Here is a 14,573-nt window from a genome sequence, read left to right as displayed (position 1 = left end):
ACTGGAAATCCTTAAGTTGCTCCTATATTCTCAGTGAAGGAGGTAGAGTCTGAAAACTCTAGGAAGGGGGAGTCCATTAGCAAACCAAGGTACTCCCCAATGGCAGAGTGTGAGAAATGAACAGGATTCAACCGGAGAGGAGATGTATTGGCTAACTCTTCAATGACACATGAAGGACTATGTGTGAACCACTACCTGGGGAGGTCAGAGTGTCTTCTAGTTTCTCAACCTCCCTGGGTGCTGGAAGAGACTCCAATTGATTGCGTAATCTTAATTCAAAGTAAATTTGGTATCCTGTAAGTGTTTTGTAACTCTAAACACTGGATCCCCTGAAGCATTTGCAGTTCCAAGGTTACTGTAAGGATTATTAAGTTCTTGCATAACCAATGAACTCTGGGCAAAACGTTGGAGTTGCGTGTCAATCGGTGTCTGGATTGCCCTTGGGTGTGTACATTTCATAAATGTCAAGGAGGATAGTCATTCTTTTAGTATCTTCAGTTCATGACCTTCAGTGTGGCATGAAGCAAGTTTGAAGTGATCAGGATGGGAAAATGAAGAAAAGAGCAGCTGCTTACATTTTGGTTTGGCCTCCTGGACTCCACTGAGATTCAATTAAGTTATTTTAAGATTTTTTTCAAAATTGTGTGTCGAAATTTTTTTCCATTTTGAAAAACTCTTAAAATAAGGATCACACTTTTCTACCAACTCATGCAGACGATTTGTTTTCCTATCTTTCCTAAAGAAATGTTTTATCCTACATATCTATACATAGACCTTTTCTGATTCTTGCAAAGGAAAATAGCCAGGCTTGCCCTGACTTTATTAGTCTTTAACCTGATCCAGATAATGTAACAAGTAAGGAATGCTCCTAAAGCACAGTTTCTGAGCACAGCTCTAATCCCACAAACTCCCCACGGGTGGACGGGGCTGGCAGAAAATCAGCGTATATCAACTCTGCAGTCCGCCCTGTCCTGTTCTCTATATGTCCCATAACTCCTCGTTTTGCTCAGACATTTCGTATACATATGAGAGGGGGTGAAGTGAGCTAATGCTCCGTCTGCAGATGTGCTGTGGGTAATTTCAGCTGTTCTCCTAAGGTTGTCCTTTAATGCATTGCAGGTGTTTGGTGTGTTTTTCAGCAGGTGACAGTGTTGAAAGGCAGTTTTAGCTAGATGTACTTTGCCATTGCCAAAAAAGCTATATAAAAAATGTATAACTTTTTATTGTAATATTCACCCCTTTTCAACTACGTCACTGAATTATACTAGGCGCCATGATGGACGTCGGAAGTGAGGGACGTGAGTATTGAACTGAGCGACTAAAATTGATTTCCAATGTTGTTTTTGTCAGTTTATTCATGGCTTCTACTTGTCGGAGTCAAGCTAATTTTTCTTTGAACGTAGCACACCTGGTTGGGGCTCATAGACGGCGGTATTTACAAAAGTTGGAACCAGCTTAGCTTAGAAACCGACCCTTTCCTGCTCCCTCCTGACATGTTTGTCAAATTACAGACTTTGCCTGAATTCACACCACATGATTTATGTCACTGTGTCATAAACACCGCTTCCCCTTACACAAGAGCAGCCTTAAAAACGTACAAAAGACGAGAGGCTAACCAGTTATTTCCATTTACGCTAGGCTACATGACTGTAGGCGGCCTTGTCTCCATGGTTACGGATGAACGCATACATTCTCCATGATGCGATCGATATATATCTTTCTAATCATACTTATATATAAAGTATATGAACGTCAGTCTTTTTACTTTGTAAAAACTGTTAGATTACACTGAGGGCTGCCAGTCATTATGATTGACGGCTGCTGTCCTTTATTTTTCCTCATTATAAAATAAAAAGACAAGTTTAATTTGCATCCTTGTCTGTTTATGGAGCCTCTGACTATTTTTAAAGTGAAGTCAGCTAAATAGAAGCTAAATACAGATATCGGATTTTGGACTTCCTTTAAATTGTTTTTTTTTGACGTCACATGCAAAGGGTCAATATCTGACAAACTCGTCATCAGGATCAAGTTAAAAAGTCACTACAGCAAAAACTCATTCAGCTCCAACAGACGTTTGTAAGGATGTAATTAAATCCTCCCTCATTGTTCATTGGTGACAGCCTTGGAGAAAAGAACAGGTTTCATTAACCTATGACCTTCAAAACCTAATTAGCTCACATCTAGAGTCAGCAGCCTGGGATTTACTATCAAGCTATTTATAGTTGTTTTAATTTTTAAAGCTAACTATTGTTATCCACGGTAGATTGAACAGGACTGTTAAAAGCTTGGGAAATTGTTTTACAGGATTTACAAATGTATTGTTCTCCTAATTCACATTTATGCATTGATTTGTTTAAGTTTAATACATAAAATCACAATAAAATACATTAAAGTTGAAACAGTAACTCTTACGCAACACTCTTGTTTCTTCAGCCAGTAAATTTATTACAGCGTCACAGAGCTGCTGGAACGGCTGCGCACTTTCGGTGTTGTTTAATTTAAACTCCAAGCGTGAAACCGGGTGTTGCAGTCATGACTCAGAGACGAACACAGCAGTGACATTTATGCGTGAGAAATGTAACAAGAAGCCACTCCCATTTGGGACTCGTGGAAAGGTTGAGTTTTCATGGAGCTGCAGCCCTTGGCAGCTCATCCACATAATGCAGAAATGATTTGAAGGGAATCTCGTTTTTATTTTCCTTTGTTTTCACCTGCCTCTCTGTAATCTGACAAGTGGATGCTTTAGTGTGGCTGGAAGGCTCTTAACTTTATTTTCTTTTACTTTATGCTGCTAAAATCCCAAGTTTTAGTCATTTGGAAGCCTTATTTAACAGCATTTTAAATCATTTTTGCTTTTGATAAATAGTTTTAATATTAAGCCAAAGATTTTCTACTGCAAAGCAGAATAAATTTTCTAACCTGTCAGCGGTAACCGGCTTACAGAGTGAAGGCGTTATTCATCACCATCGTTCCAGGGCAACAAAGTTGCTTTTTTCATCTTGTTTAAGAAATAAATATCTTTTTAAATGAACCGTTAAGGCAGAACCAGCAACTCCATGTAGCCCGAATGACAATCTATCAACAGCATATTGCTTTTTATGTGCGCAATCCACTCTCCGATATTAAACCGGGTGAAGCAGAGGTCGAGGTGGAAGTGAGTTCAGCTCAATGAATCAGAAGATTCTCACACTTTTTAGGGAGCAGAGTCTAAACCTGGCGATCTCCTCCTTCCCTTCCTTCCTTCCCCCCAATCTTCCTGCATGACCAGCTGGGACGGACATAAACTGGGAGTGTAAGATCAATAGGTCTAAGCTGGTGGCTCATTGTTTCCTCCTTTATCTTCCTGCCTCAGACAATCAGTCATGCTCAGCTGTAACATACAGACAGACTCAATGTGAAACAATAGAGGGTTTTTTTCTCGTCTTTGGGAAAAAAACAGCGTTGGATTGAAGCCGAATGTCTTCAGAAAAGAGGATGAAGAGAGCGGACGGTTTAGTTTTAATTCATTTTGAATATAAAAGAGGATAAATGCAAAACAAAGAACAGAGAAGAGATTAAAACTGTAGCCTTACCACCTTTTGATATGATGGATATGGCATTCTGCCCCGGGTGGTATGGCCTCGGGGCGGTACTTGGGAAAAAAAGTTTAATCTTAGATAGATAATGCTACATTGAACAGAAATAAGCTTGGAAATCTTGAGAACCAGCTCTAACTCTTAGAACTTCACCTAAAATGATACTATAATGCAAAATAAAACTCGGTTACCACTGGCAACAGCTTCAGTCTTGCACCCAGACTTTGATTTCTTGATTTTCTTTGGATCAAAACTAATCTTTGAAAGACTTTTCTACACTATTTTGGATCTTTCATGATGAGTAAATGTGGCAAAATGAGAAATGTTTGCATGTAGGATCAGCTGAGAGAGCCCGACTTTGAATCCTCACAAACACTGCAAATGTAGGGCAGGCTAATGCGGATAGCATGAATTATTTTAACCCTTTCTTGGTTAAAGTGGCGGCCGATTCTTTAGCTTAACCTTGAATTAGCTGAATGTGATCCCCAACACATCCAAGCGAGTTTTCAGTCTATTCCACCAGTTTGGGAACATTGTGTTGTCTAAAAGTAATTATCTGAGCTCTGGCTGACAGTACTTCCTTTTTCTTCCTCCATCTTGCAGTTATTAAGACTTTCCATCCTGAACCTTCCATGGCTGAATGAAGCTGGAATCGGAACAGCAGTAAGATTTTTCTCATAGAAATGGATTTACATACAGACTATTCTAGGTCATTAAGCCTTATATTTTTTGTTTTTGGTGGGGAGGTTAATTCGCTGTAAGCTTGGCTCCTTCCACTGCTCTCAGCTCATATTTCAACAAAACCGTAAACTTGTTGGTTCAGTGCCTCACTCCATTGGGTATTGTGTTTGGAGTGGGAGTGTGAGAGCAGAAAAAAACACTTTTCATTTCGCTCCTTGGTGGAAATTTCCTGTGGTGAAAGTTCCTGACTCATGTTTTAATGCGTGCAGGGTTAGCCAACAAGATGAAGAGCGCCAGGATTTCTGCTTTGCAGCTTCAGCTTTACTATCACAATAATTTGAGTTTCTTTTACATTTCAGGGAGGCGAGTTTCTTTTTGTTTGTTTGGTTATTTCCACTTTCCACTCTCTTTCTGTTCTCGTTTGCCATATGGCCTTTCCAGACCCCCGACCTCCAGCATTTCTCCTCTCCTTTCCATCTGCTCCCTGCCTTGCTCTTGTTGGTTTGGGGCCTAATGTTGACTGATTTGGCATATGTTTTAACATGTCAGGAGAGTCCCAGTCGCCTGCTTCAGGTACATCTGCTTAATAGCAGCCACATTGTGCGATGGTCTTCAGGAAACACGGATGAGTTCATTTTTGTGGTCTGCCAATGGTAATTAAGCTTGTCAGTTACCCTCCAACAGATGTGGCTGGAGCCAAAAGAAGAGTTTATTTATACTTTTTGGTTGTGAACAAATCTAATGCTTACAATTACAAAGAGATTTTTTAGTCCTGTGTTTGACTTGCGCGGTGAGCTAAAGCAAAATATGACACTTTATTGAAAGACGTAATATATATTAGGCTGATGTGGACAAGTTGTAACAACAACATTTCTTTCTCATGACAGATATATATAATCGTGTGAAGATTTTTCATGATTTTCTGTTTTGACACAGTGAGGAGTGAGAGCTCCAGTAGGATCTGCAGAAATGCAAAGGTTGTCTATTAGAAATGCTAAGCTATCCCAATATAGGAACATTTAGCCCAATTAAGTAAAAAACAAAAAACTTTTAAGCATGGTGATGGACAGATTGAGGACACCCTGTAGGAATGATCTCCTTTGATAATAATAATTAATAAAATAGGCCAACATGGTAGGATAAAAAAAATAACACCTTTTGGGAATCATAGTATTTTTTCCAAATCAATTTCTTTCACTAAAAAGCTTATAAAACTTCAACAAAAACTGCAGGTGCGTCTGTGTCTGGTGAATTTTTTGGTTGTTCGTCATTCAAGGGTAGAAAATCCAGAAATTTCATTCAAGTGAGAGTAAAGATACTTCTTAATAAAATTACGCAGATAACAGTAAAAAGTACAGTGTAGTAAAAAGGAATTTTTTTCAAAAAGTTACTCTAGTAAATGTTATTGAGTAAAATTAACTAGTTACCCAAATTTGTAGTCTATTAGTGCTCAAATGTCCTGAAGCAGTATTGCCTTAATTAGGCTAACGAGCTTGTCCGCACTCCACACCAGCTGGTGGCAGTAATGCACCATTTGTGTTTTTTTCCGACAGCCATAAAACATCAAAGAAGACGACGAAAAATAGGACGGAGGACAGTACGCTGACCATCTACCGAGAGGTCCCTGAACTGGAAACTGCAGCCTTTGCTCTGCACTCGGTGGGTAATTTCACTGAACTGTTTATTTATGGGGGAACCTTTCTGCCATAATTGGAGAGCCCACGTTTTCAGTCTGTATGAAACAATGCTTCATTAAACGGACTACCAACACACACAAAAAAATCACAATCAAAACTGTCATAATTTTATTACCCTGTGAAAATAAGTCAGAAATAATCCAAATAGTTCAATGTATTTTTTTTTTCTTTCTTTCTTTCTTTCCTTATGGCTTAGAAAGGATGGAAAGCCCATGTCTTGCTTTTGTATTTTGCACATAAGTTTGTGACCCCAAAGAAAAAGATATAAAACTTCATAAATCTTACAAATGAGATATTAACATACATGGAAAACCTTACAAAAACCTTATATTGTAGCAGGAAGACTTTCAGTACTCAATCATACAGCTTGAATGGACTAGTACATTATTAAGAGGTAACGCAAAAGTATTGCAAGGGAATACAAAAGAAAATAATTTACCATGGCCTCTAGGGCGCTCTGTATAAGATATGAAATGAATATTAAAATGTAATTATATTTTTCAATTAGGCAAAGTCTTGGTGGACTGGTACGTTGACTTTGTCTGCATCAGAGAGCCTTCGCTAACCATGGATGTTAAGGTGAGTTGTTTTTTTTTATACAGTCAGCAATGTAGTTCTATATGTTAACGTAAAATATGAAAGAAGGTAATTCTTGAATTGCCAATGAAACGTTTCACTCAATACTCTGTCGACTATGGTGTTGTGTAGAAAAAACAGTGAAGGTATCAACATGTTAACAATTAGCTAACCAATAGCTACAATTAGCCTCCACTTTAGAGCTTCAAGGGCTTTTAATTAAAATGCTGCTTTCAAGTGGGCCAATTTAGCCAACTCTGTCGCTTTGGGTAGTTGGGTATCTGCTATTAAAGGAGATAATGGATGTAAAAGCACATAATGTTCGCTATTCTTAAATAGCAGAGTGCCGCTATTAGCCTCTGACTCATCCTTAAGTACTCACAGGATGCCCAGTCCTGGAAGAAAAGTCACTCCCAGCTGCAGTGCAAACATTATTTATTTATTTTTTTTGAATTTGCTTGGCTGTTTTATTAAGCTTAACTAAAAATAACTTAAAATGCATTTAGATTCATGAAACTTGTATCAGTTTGGGCAGGGCTTTTATTTTTCCTTGAATACTGTGGAAAATCTTCTTGTCTCAGTTTTGTGGATTTCTCATGATGACAGTACGACTTATGAAAACTATACAGTGGCATCTAAACATGTAGCAATGATTGAATGGCCAATTGGAGAAATTAAAAGATGCAAATTTGGCACAGAAGGACCAATTTGTGGCGTTTGACTCACCGCCGCTTTCCCCTCATCTGGCCGTCTTTTAACAGCAGTTTCTCCTCCAGGCTTTACCCTCATTAACCTCAGTCATCACTGCTTCCTGTCAGCCAGCCGCAGACTTGGCTGTGGCACACACACTTGGGTCACAGCTAATCCAAATTCCACCCAATCTTAGTGAAATCTACACAGCGTAGCCCACTGAATGCAAAACACGAGAGAAAGTAGAGCACCGAAAAAATGATTTCTCTTTATGCGTTTGTGTGAGAAGGAGACTCAAAATGTGACTCCCCCTCCTGCTGAGTGTGTTTACTTCACCAGTAGCAAAAAAGCACCCAGGACTCCCACCTACCCTGATTATCATGAATCAGCTCTGGATGAGTGTGGCATCCCTCCCTCTGTGGCATTGATGCCACGATGAGCCAAAGACTCTTATCACTTACCAGCCGCTGCGGCGCATTTGTTTTGCTAAACCATAACTTCATTTGCATGGAAATTAATTAAAAGATAGCACTTTGAACCATTTGCATTGTTGTCCTCCAAAGAGTTGGAGTTTCCTCCGGAGGAATGGAAGTTATTTACGTTCTGGAAATGTAAGAAATTTCTCAGTAATTTCAAGCCTGGATAAAAAGGGAAAAGAAAAGTCGGTATGAAACCGTGCTTGTTTTTCCAGACTTCATTCTTTCTGATTCCTATATCCATTTACCAAAACTTCCATCCATCTGTTGGTCCATCCATCACTTTTCCTTCTTATTTATTAACCAATTTATTCACCTTTCTTATCTCTCTGTTGATCTATCCATTTGTTTTTTCATTGATTCAGTAGTCATTGATCAATTAATTCATTTCAAAATCTCTTGTTTCTGTTGATCATATTGGATAAAAAACAGTTTGAGGAGTTTGAGTTCAGGATTTCGCCTTATAAATGCACATTTAAAAGGTTTCTCACACCTAATAATTACCTCCTTAACCAAACCTTCATTTGGTACCTCTCCTGTTTCAAGCAATTAAACTGCAATTACAACCCTGCAGTGCCTGTCTGGTAATGGACTGTGATGCGTTCAGAGAAATTAGCTCATCAGAGAGTCTTCCAAAGATTGATTGTGTGTGAAGGTGGAGGAGCAAAGAAGTGAAGAATAAATCTTTTTTAATCAAAACTGAGCACACTCAGAAGTACATATTGGTATAATTTCACTGGCTGGTTACTAATAAATCTTAATATGCTTATAAACTTCTATAGGAAGGAGATTAACTTCAGAATCTAAATTGTTAACATTAAGTTCAGGTTAGGCCACTTTGTCTTATTTTACATCGATTTTGTGAGATTGTGTGAAAATTTGGAAACTTTTGTTTTTAAACTGCCTTCTTACTGCGATCAGTGGTTTAGTTTTCCATCGGATGAAAAATCAAAATGGCGATCGAAAAATCAAAATTTAAGCAAAAATAAAAACCCATGTAGCAAAATCTCGGCCTTTTATTGAACTCTGAGCCACCACAGAAGAAGAAAAGTCAGCTGTTAACATCACTGCCAAGAGACGATTTTGTATGATTTTAGCTGCAAGAAATAATGACTAATGTTAGGTTGTTTTATGACGGGTAAAAACTTTGTTCATGATGTTAATTGCTTTCCATTCTCAACTTATTACAGTAATTACTGCTTTAAATGGTAAAATACACAATTATTGTCTTTTTAGAAGATTTAAAAGCTTAGAAAAAGTCAAATCAATATCCATCCATCCATACATTTTCTGTCCACCCTTGTCCCTAATGGGGTCAGGAGGGTTGCTGGTGTTTATCTCTAGCTACGTTCCGGGCGAGAGGCGGGTTCACCCTGGACAGGTCACCAGTCTGTCGCAGGGCAACACAGAGACATACAAGACACACAACCACACACACACACACACACACACACCTAGGGAGAATTTAGAGAGACCAATTAACCATGTTTTTGGACTGTGGGAGGAAGCCGGAGAACCCGGAGAGAACCCACCATGCACAGGGAGAACATGCAAACTCCATGCAGAAAGACCCCCGGCCGGGAATCGAACCCAGGATTCCCCGGCCTGGGGTCTTTCTGCATGGAGTTTGCATGTTCTCCCTGTGCATGGGTTCCCGGCCCAGGGAATCGAACCCAGGACCTTCTTGCTGCAAGGCAACAGCTCTACCAACTGCGCCACTGTGCAGCCCTCAAATCATCATGAAATAATAAATGTTTTACCTTCATAATGTTGCAGCTCTGATGTTTTAACATCATTTATCAACAATAGTGGAGCAGAAATAAAACAAGTTGAATGTTAAAGTTTTGACTTGTTTGCACGTCTGCTTTACTCAGTCAACCCTATTAATAATAAATATATTGCTTAGAGCTTCTTTAAATATTTGTAATTAGAGGCTGTTTCTTCAGATCGTCCTGCCAGTCTTTGATTATATTATTCCTTATTAATAATAACAGTGGATGTTTCCACATGTTTACATCCGTATTTGTTCTGTAATAAACATTTAATTAATGAAACCCCTTCCTTGGTGAGAGAAGACAGGCACAAGGGCAGGAGCAAAGGAGAGTTCATGTGTAAATATTGGATGACATCATCAGATTTGCCTTCATTTTAGTTTTGATGAAAAGGGTGACAGTAGCGACACTGGCTTTTTTCTGATGCAAGTTTGACCCAAAAAGAATAAAACAGTAGAAAATGTACCAGTGTTCAACAGATTTTTCTGTTTAGAAAGCATACAGGAAAGAAAAATATTTAATTCACATGCAGGTCTTATAATTTGCAACACTATTTAGCCAGACAAAATATTTTAAACAGTTCTCCAAAAGGAATCAATCCACTAGATCAGAATGCCTTTAAATAATCTAATCTGTAGTAATGGATTTTAGGGATGAGGTTTTAAAACACTATTTTATTAAAAACATCTTAATAAAAGCAGAATATCATAATCTTTCTTTACTTTATCATTGGAGATGATTCTGTAAATGTAATTGAACATTTACATTCAATTACATTGAATGAACAGCTCTCTCAGACAGAGGTTGCGCTAGGCTTTTTTGTTCTCTGTCATTTTGTTCTCCGGCGTCCCCAGCTGGCCTTTATCTACCAGCATCCCACCATCCCACGCCTAGCGGCGCCCCCAGCTGGCCTTCTACCAGCATCTTTCATTTACATGCCTCGCGTCCCCTCGGTGTGTCCCCCGCTGTCCTGGTACCCCATACTGCAGGAGTATGGGGTACCAGGGTTCAGCACACGAGTACAGTAGGAACAAGACCCCAAGATACTTAAACTACTCCACTTGGAGAAGACAAGTGCAGGACGTCTTCTCAGACCAGGAGAAGTCACTCTTACCTTTATAGGCTCGAGACCATGGCCTCAAATTTGGCACTGATCCCCATCCTGGCCGCTTCACACTCAGCTGCAAACTGCTCCAGAGAAAGTTGTAGATCACGACCTGATGAAGCCAGTAGGACCACATCATCTGCAAAAAGCAGAGACACAATCCTAAAGCCACCCGAATGGATCGCCTCAACACCTTGGCTGCACCTAGAAATTCTGTCCATAAGTGTTATGAACAGAATAACAACAAAGGACAACCTCAGCGGAGTCCAACTTTCACCAGAAACAAGCCCAACTTACTGGCAGTAATGCGGACCAAGCTCTGGTACTGGTCATACAGGGACTTAGCAGCCTGTCTCAAAGGGCCCGGTACCCCATACTCCTGGAGAAGCCCTACGCCCAGCATTCCCAGAGGGACATGGTCGAACTCCTTCTCCAAGTCAATAAAGCACATGTGGAGTGACTGAGCGAAGTCCTCCAGGACCCTGCTGAGGGTGTAGAGCGGGGCCAGAACTCCACAACCAGACTGTTCTTCCTGAATCCAAGGTTTGACTATCCAATGGATAGTCAAACCTCCACAACTCTGATCTGCCTTTTGTTCTGTTAAAAATGAAAAATAAATTAAATAAATTAAAAACTGGTCCTCAGTTTGATCTTTTAAAGACTTTAGCTCTTGACAATGGTATATTTGCTATCAGGATTGCTGTTATCCTAAACCCCACAAAGAAATCATCCAGTTTATGAGAATTTTTCATAGATGTAGATGAATCCCAGTCTGTTCATATCGTCTGCGCCGCACCTACCTGCAATTCTTATCTTTGCGCCATCAGCTTTAAATACTCGTTTTCTACCCACAACATATGCGTAGAAATGGTTGGTTGTTGCATTTAGGATTTTGCAGCAAATAACTGAAGACAAACGGTACAGCTGAATTCCACTTTCCAAAGGAATGTGAAGGGTTGCGCTAGGAATCACAGGTAGTCTATTGTCTTCCTCATTGGTGTACCGATGCAGGTACAAGGTTACCACGTCAGGGGAGCTGTCTACGAATTTTTTATAGAAACTGAAGGTGTTGCAACATTGCCTCTGAGACCACTCTACAAAAACAAAACGTTCTAGAAGAGACTCTGTGGTTTCATTTGGTTGTGCGTCTGACAGGTAAATTACAGGACCAAGCTCTGATATGATCGGTGTAACCACCGCACAGTCTTCACAGGTGATGACATTCTTCACTTTGCAAAGTGAGTTAATACCACATGGATGTAGCCAGATTAAAATAGCCTCCAAAAACTCTGTTATGTCATTTGGTTGTCCCAAGGCCAAAGACGGTATAGTTCTGCTTAATTCTATCAGAACTTGGTAGATTTCATCTGGGCAGAAATATTTCCCCGGGTTATTCAAGGCTGTGCAGAGAAAGGTGGCACATAATGGAGTTCCTGATAAAGCTCCAAAGACCTTTTCAGGATTCTGAGTCAGGTACTTTCGGGTAATACTCAGATTCAAAATGCTGTGCATTGTGGCATTCATCCAACAGTTATTGAATGAGTTGGAGAACTTGCAAAAGAACACAGTCGGATCAAGATTACAATTTGCTTGATTGTTCAGTGTTTTTTCAAAGTCTGCGTCATCTCCAGATTTACCGTTAAGCTTCTCCTCTAAAGTCATTTCAATTTGAAGAGAGTCTTGATGGGCTCCATGGCTGATCTGTTCATTGTTTGTGCCTGTTTCATCAGCGGTGGTATTTTCATTCTGAGCGAGATCTGGGCAGGCTGAAGTACTCGCATCCTCAGAAGTGATCATTCTGCCATGTTCATCGTCAAAATTCTCTTCAAGTCCAGTAAAAACAGTCCCACTGACTGGGATTCCAGAGTTGCTTTGTGTCTTAGTACCAACATCATCCCCTTTAGCAAAAGTCTCAGAAAGACCACCAATTTCTTCAAAACGTGTCACAGTTTTGTGGCTTTCACTGTTCATTGCTGTTTGGCTGACTTTATATTGGGCAAACGCCATAAAGAGATCCTCAAATTTTTTTAATTTTGTCATTGTTAGTTGGCCATATGTACTTTTAGATTGAGCTTTCATGACCTGCTTGATATTTTCTTTGCAAACACTAAGAAAATCAACGTTTTCACATGTGTTCATAGTCAAAGCCTTAGTTGTAGTTTCAGACTTAACTTTCTCAACCTTAGAGTTAGCTTGCACATCCATGTTAATGTTTTCCTCCGAAGTGCAAGCAAAATTGCCAAATCTTTCCAACATGTTCATTGTCAAAGGATTAGCTGTTGTTTCAGAGTTTACTTTCTCAACTTCAGCGCTAACTGCAATGTCCTGGTTAATGTTTTCCTCTGAAACGCTGGCAAAATCACCAACATTTTCTGACGTCAAATTGTTAGCTATTGCTTCGCCTTTGTCTTCCTTCGATTGCACTTTCCCGTCCGGGTTAGTGCTGTCTTCAGGGACGCTGGAAAAAGTACAATTTTCTGATGTCTGTACTGTGGTTTCACAGCTGTTGTCGTCCTGAGACACCTCCTCGACCAAGTCATTTTCATCCATGTACCACTGACGGAACTTTTCTACTGCGTAGTTAATTGCACATCCAAGAAAATAGATAACGTGAAATATCATGGTGACCGGATATTAGGTGATCTAAAAATCTCTTTGGAAATTTGCTTCTCTTCCTTCAACGAAGTTCAGAAAAACTGAGAGAAGTCCTATCCCAACAGTTTTTAAGTATCTCTATGACATCATCAGTGAGCTCACAACACAAAGGTTGAGGGGCAAGGTCTGGCTTCTGATGGTTGCTATGGAAACCCAGGCTGCTCTGGAAGTTACAAAAGCTTTTAATTCAACACAAATTCACGTAAAACTAACCCTTTAATGTTGTTTTGGCTCTCAGAGACTGAGGAAAACTTCATTGTTGTGCCATTCTGCTCCTTCTGTGTGCAATCCATAGCTCTCATGTGATGTTACACGTACATAACTAACAGCCATCTTGGCAGGCATTTGCTATGGAGTTGCTATGACAACAATAAACAAACCACAAGTTTAGAACTCGTTCTTGCCTCGTTTCTAACTTATAAACAATACAGGTGCATCACAACTATTACTTGATCACAATTTTTGAGTGCTCTTCCCACCTCTGAGTTTTACTTACTGCTAAACTAGCAAAATTAGCTTAGCTAATGTAGCTTTAACCTCCAAGCTAAAACAGACATGTAGCCTATCTGCATGTTACTACCAGAAGTCGCGCTAGACTTTTTTGCTTTCCGTCATTTTGACCGATAGCATTAAAAAAATCGGTCATGTACTATTTTTACCCGCCAAATTACAATCATATTAACAGGCTATTTAGCTGCATTTTTGTGGTTTAGTTAATATTCACCTAGTTGAACCGTAAATCCAGATCTCATCACACATAAAACATCTACGGTAACTTTTTCTCCATGACAAAAACCACTGACTGTGGCCCCAATAACTTATAATAAATGAAATTAAATGACTCCACTTAAATCAGCTGCACTGCGGTCTGAAAGCACAGCCTCACAAATTCCTCCTGGTTGCATCTGCAGAGAAATCTGTGCTGGAGATCCAACTGACTGATGTTGGATCTATTAGATCCAAAATCTTTATCTTTACCCTGTGCGCGGTCCGGGCCTGCGCTTTTACGAGGACTTTTTTGCGTGGTTTCACTTCCCTGAAACGGACAGATGTTACATGTGCAGCGCTTCTGAGCGCCGCTCTTCTTCTGGGCCGGGAGGGTAACATCTTCCAGCTCCATTTGTTAAAACCGCAGAGTGAGTTCAGTTTAATTCTTCGCCGCATCCTCATTGGTTGTGCAGCGCACTGCAAATGTTACGGTCTAATTAACTTCTGCACCTTTATTTATTTCCTCAAGATAAACTGTTTAGACTGTAAATGGAGTAGCTCAACGTTGCTTTCTCTTTAGTTTTCTCTGTTCTGTATGTAATGGAGACTTTAATTAAAGGCGCCATTTCTACCAAAAG

At 39.7% G+C, this 14,573-nt stretch overlaps 2 protein-coding genes across 4 annotated transcripts in view; one reads left to right on the top strand and one right to left on the bottom strand.

Annotated features, from left to right (window-relative positions):
- Positions 1 to 1,268: 1,268 nt before the first annotated feature.
- Positions 1,269 to 14,573, top strand: part of mmadhca (metabolism of cobalamin associated Da) — a 42,237-nt gene continuing 28,932 nt past the window's right edge. For 2 of the 3 annotated variants that reach the window (XM_044109955.1, XM_044109957.1), the window contains exons 1-3: positions 4,179 to 4,238; positions 5,810 to 5,915; positions 6,462 to 6,532. The gene's annotated coding sequence lies outside the window, so the exon portion shown is untranslated. Of the gene's footprint in view, positions 1,299 to 4,178; positions 4,239 to 5,809; positions 5,916 to 6,461; positions 6,533 to 14,573 lie in introns of those variants that run through there. The other variant, XM_044109956.1, reaches the window with a different exon arrangement.
- Positions 10,584 to 12,579, bottom strand: LOC122827490. The gene is made up of 3 exons (XM_044110498.1): positions 11,373 to 12,579; positions 10,870 to 11,169; positions 10,584 to 10,684 (listed from the first exon to the last, which is right to left on the bottom strand). The coding sequence occupies exons 1-3, from the start codon at positions 12,577 to 12,579 to the stop codon at positions 10,584 to 10,586; spliced, it is 1,608 nt and encodes a 535-aa protein (XP_043966433.1).

The sequence above is a fragment of the Gambusia affinis genome, linkage group LG24 (assembly GCF_019740435.1).
Source record: "Gambusia affinis linkage group LG24, SWU_Gaff_1.0, whole genome shotgun sequence".
Classification (NCBI taxonomy): Eukaryota; Metazoa; Chordata; class Actinopteri; order Cyprinodontiformes; family Poeciliidae; genus Gambusia; species Gambusia affinis.
Note: the sequence above shows the minus strand (reverse complement) of the source record. Positions and strands in the feature narration are given on the sequence as shown.

Excerpts from the sequence above, each read along its gene's own strand:
- LOC122827490 (XM_044110498.1), bottom strand. The coding sequence starts at position 12,579 with ATGGCGTTTGCCCAATATAAAGTCAGCCAAACAGCAATGAACAGTGAA. Across the intron at positions 11,170-11,372 it reads CGCAAAGATAAGAATTGCAG|AACAAAAGGCAGATCAGAGT; the intron begins GTAGGTGCGGCG and ends CATTTTTAACAG. Across the intron at positions 10,685-10,869 it reads CTTGGTCCGCATTACTGCCA|GTCGTGATCTACAACTTTCT; the intron begins GTAAGTTGGGCT and ends TGGCTTCATCAG.